Genomic DNA, 23,600 nt, shown 5'->3' with positions numbered 1-23,600 from the left:
AATTATCATTTTTATCCACCGGCCAGCAGGGCCGGTGACTAGAAAAAGTTACCGGCCCAGCAGAATTTCTACCGGCCCGATAAAATAAAGACAAAAGTCACAAATTTGATATCAAACACTTTTAATATACTCACATGAGTGAGGTTGGTTAAATGAGTGAGTTTAATGGAGGAGGTTTGCAGAATGAGTGAGTTTGATGAGTGGGGTGGGGGTGGGGGGATGATGCAGGGAGGAGGAGGTTGTGGGTGATGGGGGGGGGGACCTTTTTGTGTGGGTGATGGGGGGGGGGGCATTTTTGTGGATGATGGGGTGGTTGTGGCTGATGGACGATGGGGTGGAGGGGGGGTTGTGGGTGATGGATAATGGTGGGGGTACTACTCGTCCACCCAACATCACATAACTCACTCATCCACCCAACCTCACCCATCAAACTCACACATTAACCCAACTTCACCCATCAAACTCATTCACCCAACCTCACCCATCAAACTCACTCATTCATCTAACCTCACCCATAAAACTCACTCATTCACCCAAATTCACTCATTTAACCAACCTCACCCATCAAACTCGTTCATTAACCCAACCTCACCCATCTAACTCGCTCATTAACCTAAAAGCCTCATCAAACTCACTCATTCATCTAACCTCACCCATGAAACTCACTCATTCACCCAAATTCACTCATTTAACCAACCTGGGCATGAGAAAATTGGGACGGGCAAGAACTACCGCTACATCCCTGCCCATGAAATAGCTGCCTCCCTCGGTCCACAGAAGGCACGTGCCCTCCCTGTCTTACACACCATGATCGGATGTGACACAGAATCAGCATTCGTGGGGCATGGGAAGAAATCTGCCTGGGCCACATGGAACTCGTTTCCAGAACTGACAGATTCTCTTGTGACCCTGACCACCACGCCAGTCAATATCCAGGATAACACAATGTACTGCATTGAAAGGTTTGTGGTGCTCCTCTATGACCGCACCAGTCCATATACGGACATCAACGAGGCCAGAAAGAAACTCTTCGCCAAGAGGAACTCTGTCCAGCGCATCCCACCTACCTATGATGATTTGGAACAGCATGTGAAGAGATCAGTCTTCCAGGGTGGCTATGTCTGGGGGCTGGTCTTGGTCCCTCAACCCGTGCTTCCATCACCAACAAACTGGGGCTGGCAGCAAACAGAGGATGGGTCCTACGAACCGCTCTGGACCACACTCCCTGAGGCTTCAAAAAGCTACTTTGAGCTGGTGTCGTGCGGCTGCAAAAAAGGCTGTAGAAACCGCTGCAAATGCAAGAAGGCTAATCTGCAATGCAGTGGACTGTGTGCTTGTGAAGGAGAATGCCAGTAGACAGACGCAGTAGACACAGACTGAGATATTGGCCAAGCTTAGAATGTGCAAATGCAAAGTCGCATTGCTTGTAAAAGTGTTGACTTCTTGATCCAGAGCCAGTACACTTGAGCTCAGAAACTCATATTGTACTAGACTGATGTATGCGTGTACCATGTGTCCTGGTAGAATGGTAGTAGACAGTAAACTGTAGCCGCTTCAAAGTGAAGTGTGCAATAAATTGACTACATTTTCTGAGTTTGTCATTATCACGATTATCAGTTCCCTTTTCAAAATAGAGTAAAGTATGTAATCTATAATGCAATTTTTATTGATTCCAAACCCATTGAATGTGATGAATATCATTTGATTCTTGTTCTCCAGGCAATAATGGGTACTTTTCAGTGAAAAGTTTCAGGAGAGCAGCAATTTACAAATCAAATAATGGCTTTTTTGCCGAAAATACTGGCTCATAATATTTGAATACACCTTTTCATGATCAATTTACTGAATTTTACACTTTCCTTGTATCTACCACCAATACAATAAGAAAATAAGAGCATATTGCCAATTTCGCTAAAGTAGAATGGCGGACATTTTGGAAAATGGTCGCCGAAGCTGACCAAGGCACAATCTCGGGTGGCTCCATATCTAGAATTGTTCGGAATACATTATTCTACATGTGTACCAATTTTGGTGCTTTTATGCAAATTTGAACAATTGATCTGAAATATCAGACTATGCTGCAGGACTAATAAGGTGAGTGAAGAGGGATTTATTTATTTATTTATGTTTGGATGGATGAACCAATTTTCTTTTCTTTTCTACTCGACCAATGTTTCCTTCACTGCCATGGTGAGGTTTGTATTTCCACTCGATGTTTTGCTTGTCAAATTGCTATCTCATTTGCACATATGTAATTGACTGACTTATTTTTATTCCCCCTTCCCTCCCCCACCATCCATCTTAGAGGAAGAGAGCTACATGTGGCGTGAGCATGAATGGCAGCCTGGCGGAAGAGGCGAGTGCGCCCTGGCGCCAAATCTGTGAGCGCCTCGCCCAGCAAACCGCCATCGAGGTGGCCGGGCAGTTTCATGCATTATCAACAGACACGGCCACCACCCCACCTGTCATTGCTCAGGCCTTTACTGAAAGCTTTGTGCGCTCTTTCTTGGCCGAAGTTGGACCCGGCAGTCCTTCATCAAGCACCAAGGGAGCATCGTCAGATGCTCTGCCAAGTCGGAGCAGTCCACAGGTTGGTTGGTTGGCTAGGGGTGGATCTCCAAAGAAGTGTGACAATGTGGATGGCATATCAGATGACCGTTACACAGCCACTGGACAGGACTTCATTACTTCAAAACAGTGCAACACAGTGCCAGAGACTGTGCCAACCTTGGTGGCAGAGCATCGTGACAGCAGACTCTTATTGCAGCGACCACCATCTCCCTTGCAGATTTCCCAACAATCCTCACCCAGACCATCACCGAGCCAGCTCCAAGCAACGACTGTTCGTGATAGTGTGGAGGCCGAAACTGGCAGTGGCGGAAATGGTACTGGGAGCCGATTAAGGTTCAGCGTCCATCTTCGTCATTTCTGGGATGGGCTCCGAAGACTCTTGCGCCTGGCTCAACGCCGGAGTACCTTGCAGGCACCTTCGGAACAGCAGTCCAACATAGCAGTTGGCGAACAGCGAAATGGGAGACTGAATTGGTTACGACGAAACACCCAATGTAACCTTGGTGACTCTACAACTTGTCCAATACGTCAACGAGGCCAAGTATGCTTTGCCAATGCTGAGGAAGTGAGTTCCAGTGGACAAGTGCGTTGGCGAAACTGTCTGCTGGTGCTGATGCACAGTGAGAATGGTGCCCATTTGGACTTCCACTCCCGACGGAAGGTGATCCATCAATTTTCAATTACATTCTATAAATTCATGCATCGCAAACCACGCACACATTTATTTGTTTTCTGCTTTTTCCTATCCAACTCATTGTTATGATGCAGTTTCCCATCCCTTCTATCCTTTTCCTACCTTCCCCTCCTCTTTCCTACCCTCTTTTTAAGTCTTTCTACTTCATGCTCCCCAATCTCTCACTAGCTTCAGGCTTTTCTATTCCTCTAGCCATGGTTCCCTCTGATGCCATCTAATCATTTTGCCTACATTTCTGTTTATAAAGATATTGAGTTTTTTTTTTTTTTTCCTTTTCAGAACCAGAGATTGAAATAATCAAAGCATTTTATTGGTGGTCTTAAACATTACAACTGTGATATGTTATTGAGATGACTATTGGTTTGGGCTTGTCCAAGCTTCAAGACACGCTATTACTTTGGCATTCCCATCCTCGCTTCATGCTTCCCATCTGTGCCAGACATCTGTTGACAAATTCATAATTTTATTTCTGCTACCTGTCTCTTCTCTTCACACGAGTTTGTCATATTATTTTCCATTACTGTAATGGTTGTTGAAAGAGTACAAAAAAAAATCCGATCATTGTCGATGTTTTTTAACTTCAGGACGGCTTAAATAAGTTTGTTAAAGCTGATCTAAGTGTGTGGTGTGTTTTGTCGAATTGGCTCTCCTTCGCACACAGCACAACAGCTATGATTTATTATGTACTTTGTCTTTTAATGATTTATTTACAATCAAGTATGTTTACAGCTCACACTACAATAACCACACTAGTTGTAGAGATTGCTGTGGCTTGCGTTCAATTCTGTGCTCTCCCCATCAGTAAGGATGGAGGAGAAGGGGGTTGTGGGAGAGTCCAAGGTCTGAAACTTTTCTGTATCTTAATATCCACCACTATTGACTGAAATATTTTAGTTCTTAAATATCAGACCACAAGCTCCTGCTTAGAGCTGTTTTGCTTGTATAACTTGAAGTTGACACACATTGCAGGCTCACAGAAAGTGTACAAACATTATCAGTGCAGCTTGCAGTGTCATAAAATTCTGCAGATTCCGAGAAACTCAACATATTTTGAGAAACCATTGTAAAACCACTGAGGGTAATATAAACACTGAAGGGTGTTTGTTTCCTTTCTGTTGTAGTTTTTTTTTCACACACATTTTATGTTGGAAAAAGTAAAGATTAACTTGCAGTAAAGTTGTTCAAAGATTTCCCTTTTTACTGCTCATTTAGACTCCAGTGTCTCCACAATAAAAAAGTTTTTATTTTTATTTTTTATTTTTAACCTCCACCATCAAAGATCAGAGGTGACTGTTTTCACCCCTTTCTGTTTGTTTGTTTGTTAACAGTTTTCTGAAAAACTCCTCGACGGATTTCGACGAAACTTGGTGTGGGGGGGGGGGGGTTAGGTATGGGCCAAGGATCATGCCATGAGATTTTGGACTTTGTCCCCCCCCCAAAAAAAAATTGTTAGAGAAAAACAATTCTTTTTTTGCATTTCTACATGTTTTAAGTGATTTCCAACGTCCCCAAAAAAATTTCGAGAAATTTTTTTTGCAACTTTTTTTTCAACAAAATTTTGATTTTTTTTTTTTTTTTTTTTTTTTTTTTTTTTTTTTTTTTGCATTTCTACATGTTTTATGTGATTTATGTATATGTATATACTAGTGATACCCGTGCAAATGCACGGGATAGCAGTACAACATAGCTGGTAGCAGACGACAGACCGTACACGGGGAATGTCAAAAATATGCATTGCACAAAATGCAAGTGGTACTACGGAATGCCAAGACTTCCCAAACATTGTCGGCATGTCCGCTAAGTGCCACAGCAATTTCATAGGGATCGTGTGACGGCGAGCCGAGTTTTTAGTGTGCAACCTTGGTATTATAATAGAGAGTATATATATATATATATATATATATATATATATATATATATATATATATATATATATATATATATATATATATATATATATATATATATACATGCACACTACCAGTCAAAAGTTTTAGAACCCCCTCACTTTTCCAGTTTTTACTGACATTTAAGCAGTTAAAGTCCAGTGAATAACCTGAAATGGTACAAAGCTAAGCAGTAAACTGCCAGAGGTTAAAAAAAAGTTTAGGTTACCAAAAATTGAAAAATAAAGTAAACTTCAGAGTTGTTAGAAAAGTCCGGCATCACAAAGACCAAAGAAAGCAAGGATGTCAAAGTCGAAGGTCAAGGTGATGCTCATCGTGTTTTTTGACATCAAGGGCATCGTCCACTTCGAGTTTCTACCACAGGGACAAACAGTGAATCAATACGTGTACGAGGAGATCCTCCGGCACCTCATGAGATCGGTCCAGCACAAAAGGAGGGATCTGTGGGAGAACAACGCCTGGGTGCTCCACCATGACAACACCCCTGCTCACAGTGTCCTGAGCATCTGACAGTTTCTGGCGGAGAGGAACGTGTCCACTCTGGAGCCATCCCCGTATTCGCCAGACTTGGCCCCTTGTGATTTTTTTTCCTATTCCCCAAGCTCAAGGGGGTGATCAAGGGGACCCGATTTCCTAATGTAGAAGCCATCAGAAGTGCCGTGATGACGGAGCTCCGGAGGATTCCAGAAGAAGCCTTCCGGGGGTGCATCGAAGCGTGGAAGAAGAGGATGGACAATGTGTGAGACTGGAGGGAAACTATTTTGAAGGGGACAAGCTGTGATTTCAATATTTTTTTGGAATAAAATTTCTGTGAAATCGGTCCCGTTACATTTTAGACAGACCTCGCATATCCACTTTCATGTCACCTATCATACGAGTCATCATTTACATAAAATGGTTCATATCCAGTGGCTTTTATGAGGCCGATCTACTACTGTTTGGTATGGTTCCCATTGGACTCGCTTTGTCCTCCATGAGGGAAATTTGATGGTGGGGTCCCCAAGCATTGTTGCTGTCGTGGTTGCCCCCAACGTTATCTCTGGGTATCGCTGCAGGGAACGATCTCGCTCAAAACTGTCGTCCTGAGCCATGGATTCCTCGAACATTGTTGTTTCAAAACCCACCTGAACCAGCTCGTCTTGGTCCGCCATGGTCCGGACAAATAATATAATTAAATACAATTTATATAACCTGCTCTTAAATGTCCCATGACACTCAAAACTTTCTGGTTATTTATATATTAACTTGACCTTCCTAGTGAAGAAATCACCCAAGTTTCTTTTTTAAAATCAATAATGGGATAATTAGACCAATATTTCAAACATTTGTAGTGCTTTTCACAACTTGCTATGCCCCGCCCCTCAAAAAAGTTGAGTTCAGTGAACCGCAGGTCACGTGACCGTTGACGTCATCTCCAGAACGCGACTCGCTCAGAGTGGATTGATTAGACGTCGCGTGCCGTATAAAGTACGTACAAATGAATTGCGCACATGTGTTTGCTATCTCACTGATCGTCTTAATTCCTGTGATTGTTTCGCGGAAAAGAAATTCTGCTTCTGAGCCGTGTATGCACAACAATCACGAGGCAATTATTTATCCCTTTACTACCTTGTCGTAGTCGTGTACAAATCCAATACATGTATGCACAATAAAGGGCTATACCATGTCCACAAAATATAAAATGCGACTGTTGAACCTTTCCATTAAAAAATAAACTTACAGGGACATACAAGTAACATACTAAAGATTAATACTGCATCATCTCAAGGTGCAAGGAAATAATTTTAAAATCAAACGATGTGAAAAACCTGCACCCACATTTTGCAGCTTATTGAATTGTTTGTTGAAACCAGCCTGTTGGGATGGGTACGATTCCACATACATGCAAGCCAAGTATGGCTGCACTCGACATACATGGGTTTATTCTAAAGTGAAGGTACTGCTTCCATTGGCTTGCTATTCATTAACATTTAGCCAAAATGCTGTAATAAATGAACAGGGAAAATATGTTGGCACAACTCTGAAAGACAAATTTATCTGTCCTATTACACGGCCTCATAGCCTCAGGACTCTTACGCATTGACTTGTACATTGTGTGCATGCTAATACAAGTTACTTGTCAACTCTTGAGTCTAGACTAGTCAGATAAATCCGTCGACCGTCCGACTAGTCCGATAAATCTGACGTGCTGTAGCTTTCTTTTATTATTCTCTTTTCTTCATTGTTTTCTACTGGCACTACATGACGACAGTAATAATATAATAAATAAAAATGCAACAGAACGTCAGATTTATCGGACTACTCTAGACAATTGTGTCGCAAGGTGTGTTCTGCACACAAGTTTTCATCGTATCCAGACAGCGAGATTGCTTCTTCTTATGCGCGGAGAGATACAGCCGATGACATGGGCTGGCCTTGCTTGCGATTCATTCGCCACGGTGCAACATGCCTGTGCTGGTCACGTCACCTCAGTAAAATATTTCTGATATCGAGCAGTATGAAAGTAGAATTTACATTATTGAATTACGAATAGGATTTAGTCGAACCAGTTGTTATTGCCAAGTCTTCCTTCGATGTCCTCCCGATCATCATGAACTCCGGGAATTTCATCGTCAGTTTCCTCTGCTTGTCCTGCTTCGGGCTCGAACTGGTAAGGCCGTATTCCATTTTCAGATGCCTGAACTTCACCTCTCGCGACTACGTTATCCGACAATTCTGCATCTGATTCAGACCAAAGTCCTTCATTTCTCTCACACTCACTGTTGCTACCAGACAAATCAAAGTCCATGTCATCCATTATTCAAAACCAAATGTTTGATTTTTTTTTTTTTTTTTTTAAAGCAGAAATGAACGAAGCGTTTGAGTCAGCCAATCGAATGTGGAAACACACAGGAAGCCAATACAATCACGTAGCCCACCAACCCGAGTAATTTACGTGCAGCCTTTGTTGTTCTGGAGATGACGTCATGTGGGTTACACCTCTTTCAGTGGATTTTGGCAGAATTTTTAGGGGCGTTCCCTAAGAGGTTTGTTTTTTTGATTTTACATTTTACAGAACGAGGATTGTGAAAAAACATTGTCAGATCAGAAATCACGATGAAAAACTCCTATAGGAGATATATATATATGCAATTTCAGTACTTTTGAGTGTCATGGGACCTTTAATTTTGAGGGTGCGTTCAGCACACCCCAGGTTCGAATACCGCTCCAGACACCAAACTGTTGTGGACCCCGGGTCGGCGGGCGAGAATACCACCAGCGGGGGGGGGGGGGGGGGAAGCTACCTCGGGTTCCCACAAGACTCCGGAATCGCAGGCTGTTTTCACATGAATAACTTCGTGACGCGGCAGGTCGCTAATCGACCGTGAACGCCAATAACTCGACCACGTGACTGAGAGTCCTCCGTCTAATAAATACCGTTTAACCTAATGGTCACGTGATCTAATTACCGGGGGACACGCCATCTGTACGCCTTGTTCAAACCAGATTAGATGCAGCCGAGCGTAACTGCCCAAGCCCAAGAACGTACTGGCTAGAAAAACACATCGTTGGGGGATAGCTTCCTGGCTCGGCTCAGATACGAACCATGCTGGACCAATGAAGGAAAAGATGACAATGAGCTGGGAACATTTCCACACAAGCATTTAATTACAATTAAGTGAGGAAAGTTATGTGGCACAGTAAATGGGGTTTATTATTATGTTCATCAGGGATAGCAAGGAATTTGTGGGGTGCGACAAAAGGCAAGCAATTTACAAAAGCGGACACAGAAGAGACTGATCCCGTTAGAACTTCTACAATGTCAACTTGTGCTACGACAGGCACCATCACATATACACACACACTCACAAACCCGAGGAGATTAGAGAGCAGATTAGGATAAACGGCCTCGCAATACCTAGCGTGGTCAGCCGACCAAGGCAACCCAGTACGCTTTGGCGGAGGTAGGAGAGAAAAATATTGGTGTCTAAGGTATGGGAGTGGGAGGTGTGGTGTGGGAGAGGGATGAGATAGATGGGTGGAAAGAGAGAGAGGAGAGAAGATGCGTGAGGCAAAAGATCCCAAGCCTAGTCGTGCACACAGGTCTTTGAGTGAAGAGTTTACCTCCGTGCGATGCTCAGCTTGAGCGTTCCCACCTCAAGAGTCAGCGCGTTATCTTCTGCGTAGTCACTTTGCTCGGGCTTGTGGCAACGTGCGCTCCACACTGGTCCTCCAGAAGAAGAACGTGTGTCGCACACCAACTACGAGTGAACATCCAGCGACGGGCAGACAACGAGGAGCAGTGAAGGAAAGGGTGAGGCAGACAGGCGAAAAAGAGGACGGACGGCTCTGCGATTTGCCTTTTATAAGCCCCGGGCAAAAGGTGGGGTGACGAGCCGAAGCGACCCATTGTGACCCGATTCCCGCTTCTCTATTTGCCCACAGCGGTCCTAGCCGTGCCTTGCCAGGCTCCTCTGGCTGGAAGTGGTCTCATTCGCACATCCGGCGTGACACGGCCCTGAGCTCCGTTCCGAAATCCCGGATTGCTCTACCCGCGACCCCCCCCCCCACCCCTTGCTGCCCGTCTTGCCATGTTCTGGCGACTGGACGAGGGTCGTATCAATCCCGTGTGCCCACACGGGGCACCCTGGCGAGATGAAGTTGGTGCTACTAACGTCCATTGCTTGTCCCCGCATCACGCGGTCCGAGTACCCTGAGCTGTGCAGCACGCCTCTGTTTGGTGGTGAATTGTATCAATACAGAGGTACGAGGAGGCACGGGAATATTTTTCCCGTGTGTGGGAGGTGTTTGTCGAGGTGGTGAGTTTTTTTGGTGAGTGAGGGGTGAGCAATTTGAGATGCCGTTGGAAATTGGCACTCAAATTTGAATCAAAGGGCATGCCATACACGTGCCATGTCGCGTTTTCATTCTTATGGTGATTCTCTCACGGGAGACTGAGCAGATGTTTGTTATTCATTTTGTGTGTGTTTGCTTACTTGATTTGATTTGTACCATGGCTAAAAATAAGGGTTGGAATATAAATCAGAATAGAATAGGATACAAGATCGAGGTATAATTAGACCAAGCGATAAGACCCACGCAACGCACTTCGTCCCGTTAACCCACGAGACATGAGGGGAAGGTCTGACTGCACGAAGACGAACAAAATAACTGCTTGGGATCACTGTATGTTGTGTGCCTTTGCCTTGTATGTATTTATTTATATTTTATATATTATGTATATCTGTGTGTGTATATATATATGTATATATGTATATATATATATATATATATATATATATATATATTATTACACTATCACACTAAAAACTCGGCTCACCGTCACACGATCCCTATGAAATTGCTGTGGCACTTGGCGGACATGCCAACAATGTTTGGGAAGTCTTGGCATTCCATAGTACCACTTGCATTCTGTACGATGCGTATTTTTGTCATTCCCCGTGTACGGTCTGTTGTCTCCTACCAGCTATGTTGTACTGCTATCCCGTGCATGTGCACGGGTATCGCTAGTATACATATATTATGTATGTACAGTATGTATGTGTGTGTATATATATATATATATATATATATATATATATATATATATATATATATATATATATATATATATATATATATATATAATGTATGTATATACATACATACATGAATGTATACCTAGACCTCGATCGCACAGATCTCTCTCTCTATCAGGTGCGACCGATCTCCCGTCCTATGCAGTAGTTTGAAGCCCCTCACAAACTACACGTGCGACCGATCTCCTGACCTATGCAGTAGTTCAAAGCCCCTTTCACTGCACCAGCCTCTCCTCGTGCTCTCTCCCCTGTTTGTTGTGGTTTCAAGGTCGTTTTTCCCACCTTTACTGCCTTGCTTGAAATATGAAAAACAGAAGGCAATCACATACTGGGGAACTTATTCTTATCCCCTCAGCTAATTAACACCGCACCACCCCTCATGTGGTGACACGTAACACTTAAGCTCACAGATTCCCTAACTTGGTTACATCGAGATGCTTTCTTCTCTTCCACGGACCGACCAACTGCACACAATGCTAAATTCTTCATTAAATCCTTCCATCTACCACCACAGCAAACACCACCTGGACGCGACCACCAACCGGACGTGACCACTGCCCGGCCAAAACACCACCCGGACGCGACCACCACCCAGAGACAAACACCGCCTGGACGCGACCACCGCCCGGACATACAGTAACAGTCAAAAGTTTGGGAATGATTCACTCTGAACAACTTGGCGTTGCAAAAGCATCCGCAAAGAGGGAACGATTCGCTCTGAACGACTCGGCGTGCCAAAGCGTCTGCAGAGGGGGAACGATTCGCTCTGAATGACTCGGCGTGGAAAAAGCAACCACAGAGAGGGAACAATTCGCTTTGTACGACTCGGCGCGGAAAAAGCATCCGCAGAGAGGGAACGATTCGCTCTGAACGACTCGACATGGCAAAAGCGTCTGCAGAGGGGGAACGACTCGCTCTGAACGACTCGGCGCGACAAAAGCGTCCGCAAAAGGGGAATGATTCGCTCTGAACAACTTGGGACGGCAAAAGCGTCCGCAGAGGGGAACGATTCGATCTGAACGACTCCGTGTGGCAAAATCATCCGCAGAGGAGGAATGATTCGCTCTGAACGACTCGGCGTCGTACCGCTGTCGATAATGGGCGCTCTACAAGTGGCTTTAGCACTCGTGCAAGCACTCCATTTAAATGGCTGATGAGGAACGGTTGGCCAGGCTGTCGCTACATACCATAAAGGTATTCCCGTTTAGCTTTAAAGCCCGTCTTAAGCACGCATGCAGCAGTTAATGAAATAAAATGAATTGATGAAATAAAATGACCACCCACATAAGAGTTTCAGCTTAATGCAGAACAACTTTGGAGACATCGCAAAGTTCAATCGCCTGTGAAATGAGCATTGCAGAAAAAGCGGCATTTTGCTTGCACGTGTGTGCACGTGTCACGTGGTGCGTCGGTTTGAGATGCGTGCAAACGTAACTTTATTTTAGTACGTCCGTTTTTTTTTTTTTCTTACCAGATTTGCTTTGATTCCCTAAAGAGCACATCAGGAAACGTCCAAAAATATAGACACAGATCTGGCAGATGCCATGGATAGGCAGTCCCTCTGGGGGACATGCCATGAGGTCAAGCTGTAAATGCCTTAAATCATGAAGCTCAATTAAGCTGGTTAATTTTGTTGCGTTCCCAAATTTTTTTGTTCACTCAATATAATTCTCCAAACATTAGAAAAAGATGAGTTTAATGCTTTGGAAATTTCACATTTTCTTGTGTATCTATGGAGAAGGGGGGAACATAGCCTTGCTTGCTTAAAGTAAACAGGTATATCGGCTTAATTATAAGACTCGTTATTACTTTAAATTATCAGATTTCACAACAGATTTCGACACTTATTTAGTCCGGACAATATCTGATCCTAAAAAGCGAAATAATATTTTGATGATGTACTTTAATTCGTCCGTGACAGTAGATTGTGGAAAATCATATATATATATATATATATATATATATATATATATATATATATATATATATATATATATATATATATATATATATATATATATATATATATATATATATATATATATATATATATATATATATATATATATATATATATATATTGTTGTGGTTGACGAAATTCACAAACCACCATTCAGGTCCCTTAGGTGAGATATCTCGGTAAGTATATGTGTAGTTAGGCCCAAACCCGTTGTCTAGAGGGAATAAATGTCATTCATGCGGGCTGCGACTCTTCAGGATAGCCGTTTTTCTTTTACTATCTTTATTTTGGACCAGCCGCCATTATTACCACCACCAACCACGTCTCAAGAGCCATCACACAACAACCACCAACCACAACGCGGCCATCACAACAACCACCAACCACAACGCCGCTTCACCACAACCGCCACGACCTTTACCGTCACAACTCGCCACCATCGCATCACCGTCATCTCGCGCCACTCGTGGGCACCGATGCTGGACTCGTGCGGGGCGCGCACCGAGCAGCGTGTTCAAAAACATCACGGACTTTCCGCAGAAAAACGGATCAAAAACGACTCACGCCCACTTTTGTTCCGTCCAATCGGTGAGCGAGGGGCGATTTGGCCCCGCCTCCAGGACGTTGGAGGGCGGTCGCTATATGCAAATTCATGGATCAAAAAGCATTCACGCCCACTTTTCCTCGGGCCAATGGGGAGCCAGGTGAAGGGTCGGAGGCAAAGGGTCAAGGGTGAAAGAGCGAAGCCACGGGGCTTATAAAAACGACTACGTTCGTCAGTCGGGTCAGTTCAGTTGGAAGTTGAGTAAGAGTTCAGTTGGAAGTTGAGAGTTGAGTGTGCGGAATTCAAGAGAGTCGTCGGTGGAGCTAGAAAGAAGTGGTACTACACGGAGTGAAGAGGACGGAGCTGTGGAGAGGTGACGGCGGCGAAGGCGGACGAGGGGGTGCTCGCGTCGGTGCCGGGAACGGCACAGGGAGAGGCCAGCAACGCGACAGAGGTGGAGGAGGAGACGCTCGCCGCGGGACCCGAGACAGGGTTATATCCTCCTTTCCCCGAGCATCAGCAACCCCCTCCTGTTTCCCCCCGCGCTGAGATAGTGCGACAAAGGGCGCCCCCTTCCCACCCCCTACCAGACACTGTCCGCGAAGCCCGCGGAGTTGAGGCACCACCGCCACTTCGCGTCTCATCATCAGACGGGTAGGCCCGACACGGTCTCGGCCCCAGGCCCGCCTACCCCCTCATCCTGGAGGGTGGTTCTCTTTTCTTTTGCTTTGGGAATATGTGTTGTCGGCGCCGTCTGTGAAGTACAATTGTATAAGTGTTGCCGAGTGCCCGGTAGTCGGATAGATCTGCATTGTTGCATTTGCTTTTTGTCTTCTTCTTTTACATGTGCTTTTGGTGGAATTGTATATGTGTGCTTTCCGTTCATCGCGAAATAAATGTGCTTATTGTTGAACTGTTTTCCCGCTTCGCTTCGTCATTTCTTTCATTGAATCCCCATCTTGCTTCACGTAAAGGGTTGGTCGTGGGCTAAGACGCCCGATAATTAATCGAACCGTCGAGGCCGACGAATAACACCGCTCGGTTATCCCGATAGTACGGAACGGGTCGCTTAAGTGGCCCGTGTCCGAAGTCGACCTGCGGTGAGGTGCGATCGCCCGGTCTACCCTCCGTGTGGGTACTTTGGTAGGTCGAATTTGGCGAGCAACCCTATCCCACGCGGGGGCCGATTGGCACGATCGCGGTGAGACCGAAAGGTCCTCCCGTGACTGGTTCCCGGCGTTAGTCCGAGAGGGTCACGACTGGATTGTCCGTCCGGTGGGCGACGTGCCGCGATTCGAGTTACGTGGCCGTCCGCACGCTGGCGGGCGCGAATCCGCAACACTGGTGTCAGGTCGTGCGATACAAACCCATCGCCCTCCTCACGGCACTGGTAACGGAGAACGGGAAAACGGGCTCTCCTGTCTCCAGCTAAATTCACGGGAATCGGTCCAGGGGTGAGAGAAGCGACCCCCGATTCCCTCCAAATTACGAGCGAGCTAAATTAACCCTTTAAGAGAAGCAAGATGGCGTCTCAAGGCGAGCGGGAGCCGGGGGTATTAGAAATGGATGTAGAATGTGTAGAATCCATGGCTCAGGATGAAATCCCCGTGCAGGAAATGTTGGTTGTACAGGAAAACGAACTCGCCCAACTGAACCCAGAGCCCGAAATGGGTGCGGCAGCGGCCGCGGTGTATGACACCTCTCCTCCCCCTCTCCACCAAAACCCTTCCCCAACCCCTGCCGAAACGGCTCACCCAAGCGCACCCGACATGGCCCAGCTATTCACCATGCTGGCAAAAATGAATGCGGAACTGATCGAAAAGATGGATACAAACGTAAATGAAATTATAAACGAAATGAAAGACATGAGCAAGCAAATGAAGGAAGAAACGAAAAAGCTGCGGGGTGAGACGCAGAACATGGGCCGATGCCTGCAGGCGGGCATGAAGGCCGTCAGCAGGGAACTCAAAATGGCGACTCCACGTGTAGGAACGAACGAGCTGGGTGGGGGTGCAACGGCTGACAGGCCCGCGGTGGAGGCGGGTAACAAAATAATTCGGGGGACGTGTTGGGCGAGGGTCGTGACTGTGACCGAAAGGGAAAAATTAAATGGGGAGACCAAAACGTGTGAGACGAGACACGAGGTGACGACAACAGAAACTTATAAATGTATAGAGACACGGGAGACAAAAAAAATAGAGGAGAGACTGCACGATGAAGACGGGGTAAGTGACGCACAGACACACACAGAGGTAGTGGTGGATAATGGGGGTGAGCTGGTGGACTGGGTGGAGGCCCGGTGCGAGCAGCTGGATGGCCCCCTCCAGGAACGAGGGGAGGGAGTATGCCCCCTTGAGGCGAGTCACGACCAGGTGAGTTCGGTCGTGCTTTGCGAGGTTGAGGGGAGGAGTGCTGCGAACGGGTGCTTGGAGAGCTTGGGGGGTATAGAGGCCCCGGAAACCCTTGTGGGGACACGAATCCCCAGTGTGGTTGTCCCTGTGTGTGTGGTGCAAGGCGTGAGTGCGTCCCCGTGTGTGGAAGCGACCCCGTGTGTGAGTGGTGTGGTGGCGATGGTGCCGGAGTACGTGCTTCCCAGCACGCCGTGTGTGGATGAGGCACCGTGTGTGGAAGAGGCCGTGTGTGTGGATGAAACGGCCAGTGTGGATGAGGCACCGCGGTTGAGTGCCCCGCGTGTGTGAGTGAGGGACGGTGTGTGGATGAAGCACCGCGGGTGAGTGTCCCCGCGTGTGTGAGTGAGGCACGGTGTGTGGATGAGGCACCGCGGGTGAGTGCCCCCGCGTGTGTGAGTGAGGCACGAGTGAGTGAAAGGCCGCGAGTGCGTGGAGCCACGTGTGCGAGGGAGGTAGCATGCGTGAGTGAACGGCCGAGTGCAAGGGAGACCGTGAGTGTGAGAGAGTGGTATGTAAGGGAGATGTCGGTTGGCATGCGGGAGCACGCAGCCGCGTCTCCCGGTGTGAATGTAACGGAATGGAGTGTGAGCGTCGTAACACGCAGGTGTGCGTGGGTGGAATGGAGGCGACGACGGAGACATGTGAGGAAAGAAAGCCGAGTAGCGGCTGTAGCTGTTTCGAGGACCGTGCCGGGTTCACCCAGCAGTGAGCACGAGGTCCGTGCTGTGCAACGCACGAGGCCCCCACGTGCTCGCTTGCGAGGGTGAAGTCCCGGTCCGGAAACGCACGCGGTGGATTTGCCGATCCCGCGGACGGACAAAGCTTAGGCAGGTAAACGGATTTGGACCGGATGGGTTCTCCACGCGATCGTGTGTGTTAAGCTCCAACGGGCAAGGCACATGTGTTCGCGTGGGGAACCCCTCGAGACGTGGGGCTTGTTTTTTTTATGCGCACGGTGACGTCATGGCTGCACGTGGGGTTGGAATCCGGCAGGAGGGGTATCCCTGCCGGATGGTACCGTCCAAGGAGGGACGAGGAACACGTGCAGCTGCATGACGTCACGGGCAGGTGCAAAGTGCGCGAGCTCTGAGTTTCCGCGCTGGTGCTGCGCAGGTAAAGAAAAAAAAAAAGGGGCAAGCCTCACTTTCGGGTGCACAGGATTGCTGGGCAAGGGGTGGAAGACCCCCTTGACCTGGGCACAGGATGGAAACTAGTTAGGGGGAAGGGTTAGCTTAGTTAGACCGACTCCATGGGGCAGGGGTAAGTCCTCATGGAGTCTGTGGAATGGATTAGTTAGAGGGATTGTAGCGAGATTTAGGTTGGGAAATAAAATGATTTTTTGAGTTAGAAGACAGTGACAGACTTTGGATGTGTAGTGGGGACGTAGCTTAGCTACGTAGTGTTAAAAGGAACGTGCTGTAGTTTAAGGGACGACGTGGGAGCACGAGTTAGTTAGGGGATGCAGATAGAAGGATGGCAGAGTTCAGTGGTGAGTGTGTTGAAGAGTTGTTGGTGAGTTATGAGGTGGAGGCATCTGCTTGGTGAGTGAGTGAGGCCAGCGGGTCTGTGTGTATGGAGCGAATGGGGAATGCATGGTGCGATGAGTGATTGGGGGGAGGAGTGACTCCCGCCCAAGGGACCCCGGGGTCAGTGTAGAGTGAGTTAGGGGGTTAGTCAAATTTACAAAATGGAGGTTGTTTTGTTGTTGGTGTGAATGTAGGCTCGAAACCCGTTTGGAGGGGTGCAGGAGCCCTGTTGACGGGCTGGGAGCGTAGCTGCGAAAAGTGAGTATCGCTGAGTGGGTACCCCGGGCACCAGGCTAGTCGGCCGTGGTAGGCCAAGGGCCCATGGGGGGCCGGGATAGCGTAGTGGGCACGGGTGCGCCTGCTTGGTGCGGGGGCCCGGGGCGCCATTAGCCGCGTGGGCAGTGTTGTGGGCACGGGTGACCCTCGGAAAGGGGCCCGGGAAGCCAGCCTGCCACGTGTGCGTTTCAGGGGAGGTGCCATGGGGGGAACTCCCCGGTGTTAGGGAGCTGGTAGGCTCGGAGGCAGTGTAGTGCCCGGGGGTGCCATAGCTGGAGATTCGGCAGAGGGTCGTGCCTGCCAAAGGGAGCCACGTGTCCCAGCCATGAGACCGTGTGAGGGCACGGAGAGAAAATTGGGGGGCGAGGCCTGAAATTGTAAGGACACCAACACAGGCGACGGGAATCTGGGTTTATAGAACCAATAGTTTAAGCGAGAGGCGCTTGTTGAAAGCCCCGGGGTAGTTTAACAGTTAAATGGATAGGGTAGATTAGGAGATGTACCCCTCCGCACCATCCATCCCCTCGCTGCCGTTGTGGGCCGCTGGACCCACTTTGGTTATAGATCGCCGAACTCTGGGGAGGCCATTCTGAGGCTTCGTTGGGCCTCGACACAGGACGCTAGCTCTCCCTTATTCCCCTCCGGGAAGGGAACGTAGGGGTTGGGAGTAGGCTAGGTGACAGGATAGGTTAGCTGAACAAAGACGATAAAGGGGGTTAGGGGACGATTTATAGTGGGGAAGTAAAAAAATAAAAGAAAATAAGTTGGGGCTAAATTGGGGTTTGACAAATTAAGGGAGTGGGTATAGACAATGACAGGCAAAGGCGATAGGTTGGGAGGGAGACCGTAGGGTAGGTCCGAGCCCGCCTTCCGAGTGGCCAGCACCACCGCACTCCCTCCACCAACCTCCGCTGCAAGGCAAAGGCCGACCCACTTCATCGGCAGCTGTTGTTTCGCTTCAAGGCCTGTGCCGGCTGGATCGTCTGCAGCTGCTGTGCTGCAAGGCCTGTGCCGGCTGGATCGTCTGCAGCTGCTGTGCTGCAAGGCCTGTGCCGGCCCACTTCATCTGCCGGCTGGCTGTTTTTCTTCAAGGCCTGTGCCGGCCAGTTCATCTGCCGGCTGTGTTTGCCTGCGGCGGCCTTCTTCTGCGGGCTGTGTTTGCCTGCTGCCTTTGCCATGCCATGCCCACTGCCCACGTTCACCAGCCCCGTTCAATTTTGCTTTGCCCCACCCCCCTGTTCATTGCCATGTGCGCCAGGATCCGCAAGGCAACAGTTTGCAAGCTGCAAGAACTGCCCTGTTGGCAGCTACAACACGGGCCTGCAGTGGCGGCCCGTGCACCGTGTTTGCGTCCATCCATTCATCCATCCATTCGTTGTGTTCATTGCGTGTGCCACTTGAGCTGGCACGGAGACTGCATTTGTGCAGCCCATGCACCGTTGTGGTTCACTGCGTTCAGTTCAAACCATTCATCCACCCATTCGTTGTGTTCATTGCGTGTGCCACTTGAGCTGGCACGGAGACTACGTTTGTGCAGCCCATGCACCGTTGTGGTTCACTGCGTTCAGTTCAAAAGGGAAGGCCTTGGACTGCGTGTGAGCAGCCGGCCACGTTCCCGGTCACCTGCATTGTTTTGAGCCAGAGACTGCATGCGAGCAGCCTGGCTCCCTGTTAACTGCTTTCTTTTTGCAGAGTTCATTGATCCTGGGCCATGGTTTAGTGTAAAATTTGTAAGTTAAGGTTAAGATGTACTGTACATATGAGTGCGCCCCCGGCATGTTTGTCTTAGCGCCGGCAATTTTATTTAAGTCGTCTGTGTGAGTGAGTTTGTTTAGGTAGTTACTCAGCCCTCAGGTTATTTATTTTGGGGACACGAATACCATGAATGTCGCACTCAGGGATCCGTAGGTAAAATGTACTAGGGGAAAACTACACATGATGGCACACAAATTTGACGACTCGGGACGAGTCTGTAAAAAGGGGAGGGGGTAGTGTTGTGGTTGACGAAATTCACAAACCACCATTCAGGTCCCTTAGGTGAGATATCTCGGTAAGTATATGTGTAGTTAGGCCCAAACCCGTTGTCTAGAGGGAATAAATGTCATTCATGCGGGCTGCGACTCTTCAGGATAGCCGTTTTTCTTTTACTATCTTTATTTTGGACCAGCCGCCATTATTACCACCACCAACCACGTCTCAACAGCCATCACACAACAACCACCAACCACAACGCGGCCATCACAACAACAACCACCAACCACAACGCCGCTTCACCACAACCGCCACGACCTTTACCGTCACAACTCGCCACCATCGCATCACCGTCATCTCGCGCCACTCGTGGGCACCGATGCTGGACTCGTGCGGGGCGCGCACCGAGCAGCGTGTTCAAAAACATCACCGACTTTCCGCAGAAAAACGGATCAAAAACGACTCACGCCCACTTTTGTTCCGTCCAATCGGTGAGCGAGGGGCGATTTGGCCCCGCCTCCAGGGCGTTGGAGGACGGTCGCTATATGCAAATTCATGGATCAAAAAGCATTCACGCCCACTTTTCCTCGGGCCAATGGGGAGCCAGGTGAAGGGTCGGAGGCAAAGGGTCAAGGGTGAAAGAGCGAAGCCACGGGGCTTATAAAAACGACTGCGTTCGTCAGTCGGGTCAGTTCAGTTGGAAGTTGAGTAAGAGTTCAGTTGGAAGTTGAGAGTTGAGTGTGCGGAATTCAAGAGAGTCGTCGGTGGAGCTGGAAAGAAGTGGTACTACACGGAGTGAAGAGGACGGAGCTGTGGAGAGGTGACGGCGGCGAAGGCGGACGAGGGGGTGCTCGCGTCGGTGCCGGGAGCGGCACAGGGAGAGGCCAGCAACGCGACCGAGGTGGAGGAGGAGACGCTCGCCGCGGGACCCGAGACAGGGTTATATCCTCCTTTCCCCGAGCATCAGCAACCCCCTCCTGTTTCCCCCCGCGCTGAGATAGTGCGACAAAGGGGGCCCCCTTCCCACCCCCTACCAGACACTGTCCGCGAGGCCCGCAGAGTTGAGGCACCACCGCCACTTCGCGTCTCATCATCAGACGGGTAGGCCCGACACGGTCTCGGCCCCAGGCCCGCCTACCCCCTCATCCTGGAGGGTGGTTCTCTTTTCTTTTGCTTTGGGAATATGTGTTGTCGGCGCCGTCTGTGAAGTAAAATTGTATAAGTGTTGCCGAGTGCCCGGTAGTCGGATAGATCTGCATTGTTGCATTTGCTTTTTGTCTTCTTCTTTTGCATGTGCTTTTGGTGGAATTGTATATGTGTGCTTTCCGTTCATCGCGAAATAAATGTGCTTATTGTTGAACTGTTTTCCCGCTTCGCTTCGTCATTTCTTTCATTGAATCCCCATCTTGCTTCACGTAAAGGGTTGGTCGTGGGCTAAGACGCCCGATAATTAATCGAACCATCGAGGCCGACGAATAACACCGCTCGGTTATCCCGATAGTACGGAACGGGTCGCTTAAGTGGCCCGTGTCCGAAGTCGACCTGCGGCGAGGTGCGATCGCCTGGTCTACCCTCCGTGTGGGTACTTAGGTAGGTCGAATTTGGCGAGCAACCCTATCCCACGCGGGGGCCGATTGGCACGATCGCGGTGAGACCGAAAGGTCCACCCGTGACTGGTTCCCGGCGTTAGTCCGAGAGGGTCACGACTGGATTGTCCGTCCGGTGGGCGACGTGCCGCGATTCGAGTTACGTGGCCGTCCGCACGCCGGCGGGCGCGAATCCGCAACAATATATATATATATATATATATATATATATATATATATATATATATATATATATACATATATATACATATATATACATATATATATATATATATATATACATATATATACATATATATATACATATATACATATATATATATATATATATATATATATATATATATATATAGCATGAAATGACTCCAAGCTCCTAATTTGTAAACTATAATACTCAAAGTGATGTACCCAACAATTTGTAGCTATGAAAAACAGGCATTTGATAATATGAGTGAGGAAAGTGAAAAAAAAACTTTATCGTTAAGAAATTGTTGCGGCCTGTTTCTAGTCAAGGCAAGGTTGAACAGGCCAAAAAAACATGGCTTCAGACACCAGCAAGGTTACCCAGGAAACGCCTTTTGACCCAGAGAGCAAGGTGGCCGAGGATCACCTGATGAAGGATATAATTAAATAATGCTGTTAATTATCTTCAAAAGGGGTGTTTTAATTAACCCAAATGCCCAATTTTCACTCTTACACTTCCTTCGAGTTTTCTTGGTATGTATGCAAAGTTTCGGGCTGCTCAGTTTTATAGTTTTGGAGTTATGGAGGAGACACAGACGCGAAGGCGCAGACGTGCAGGTGCACACACACTCTTATTTGTATAGATACAGGTGTTTGAGAAAGTGTGGAGAGTCCTGCTGATGCATCTCAATTCATTTGTGCTTTTTCTCTTCTCTCTTTCTCTCCTTGTTTCTTTGATTCCTTCTCTCTTGCTGTCTGGGCTTGCTCCTTTTTTATTTTTTATTTTCATTTTTTCACTGTACAATGTACTGTTTTTGTTGCAAATAAGTGGAACTCCTTTCGACAACATTTTCCAGAAAGGACCGGTTCCTTTCTTTTTTCATCTTTTTTTTATTTTTCTAAACTTGCAAGCCAAAATGATATTTTGGCTTTTTCAACTACATATTTCACCCAATGTTACTCTGACAAACATTTAGCTTCCCATGCACTTGGCTTGATGACATCACACTGGTGAATGGGGGGTATTAACTATGACCCAATCTGCACCGGTGTTTCAAATATTGGTTTTGTCAGAAATCGGAAACTTTGTTTTTATTGTTTTGCCAAATTTGGTTGCGTGTTCTGTCAAACAAAAGTGCCCACGCAAATTGAACTTTCTAACGTTGTAAATCTTATCTGTGCGATGGATTTTTGCTGTCTCAGCCAGGTTGTACGATATTTTCCACAATATTTCAGCATTATGCCATTCCTTTATTTATTTATTTTTTGTAAGCTTTGTCGTTTTTAAAGACTATTCTTCATTTGCAATGATGTCTTCTTCATGTCTATTCTTGATAGTGTTTAGTTTGACTTCTATCTTGATGGAGGAGCTTGTCTTTGGCTTCCCCACAATTGAGGAAACCTACAGCTTTTAATATTATTTTCCTATTATTACATAACCAGACTTGCTGGCGTAATCGTGAGGACGTCCGCTCTGAGTCTGGGAGGTCAGTGGTTTGAACCTGGCTCCGGCCAACTCGTGCCAAAGTCTTTTAAAATTTTATGTGCTGCTTGCTTGCTTGACACTCACCATTTCAAAAGGATAGAGCATGGACATCTATAGGTTGGCTATCATTGTGCAGCTTTGGGTTTAATGGCCTCCTGCATTAAAATTCCTTGTAAGGAACTCTTATCACCAATTATTATTATTCTGTGGAATGTAAAATGTGACTTCAACAATGTTGTGCAAAGAACAATTAAATATAATGGGAATTTAATATTGTTCAGCTATGTATGTCAGCGTCATGTCATATTCAGTCAGAAGAGTCGTTTTTGTTTTAATTTATCTTGCCTAATTGCACCCCCACCTCCAAACTGGTGTTCAGCATTGCAGAGGCATTATGTTTGTGTGGGAGACGGTGCTTGTTGCTTATAGGTCATGCAGCATTTGCTGTTATGGGACTCAATCTGTGCTTTGCCACCTCACCAACTTAGGGGGTTCAAATTTTATTTGATGGAACTTCACTTGGTCATTGGTAAACAAATTTTCAGGATGTCGTCCTGATGAGCCCTTAACGGCGAAACTGGTCAGCAGCTCTGCATTAATTTACTTATGACCATTTCATCTCATTCTTTGAAGATTTGTGGAAGCCATCCTAGTTTGGAGCTGATGCGGTGGTTTGCATCTGCGCATGGTGTCAGCGTCTTGTCGTATTCATTTGGAAGAAGAGTTTTTGTTTTAATTTATAGAAAAACACACACACACACACTACTGGAGGTGGATACTTTGAGACTTGGGAGAGCTCCGTTCCACCTTCAGAAATCCTCATGTGGAGGTAGCAACCGACGACACAATGTTGAAATAAATAACGATGAAACGATATTTAATTCA

General features: G+C 47.3%; 1 protein-coding gene across 11 annotated transcripts in view; it reads left to right on the top strand.

Moving 5' to 3' along the window:
- LOC147010886 (uncharacterized) overlaps nt 1-23,600 on the top strand; it is a 122,270-nt gene that overhangs the window by 40,512 nt on the left and 58,158 nt on the right. For all 11 annotated transcript variants that reach the window (XM_085860147.1, XM_085860154.1, XM_085860149.1 and 8 more), the window contains one exon: nt 2,306-3,232. In XM_085860147.1, coding sequence (XP_085716273.1) covers nt 2,306-3,232 — 927 coding nt within the window. The remainder of the gene's footprint in view (nt 1-2,305; nt 3,233-23,600) is intronic.

This window comes from Eptatretus burgeri, chromosome 16 (assembly GCF_056783735.1).
Source record: "Eptatretus burgeri isolate ZD-2024b chromosome 16, Ebu_testis_v1, whole genome shotgun sequence".
Taxonomy (NCBI): domain Eukaryota; kingdom Metazoa; phylum Chordata; class Myxini; order Myxiniformes; family Myxinidae; genus Eptatretus; species Eptatretus burgeri.
The sequence above is the reverse complement of the archived record's forward strand: the minus strand, read 5'-3'. Positions and strand labels throughout refer to the sequence as shown.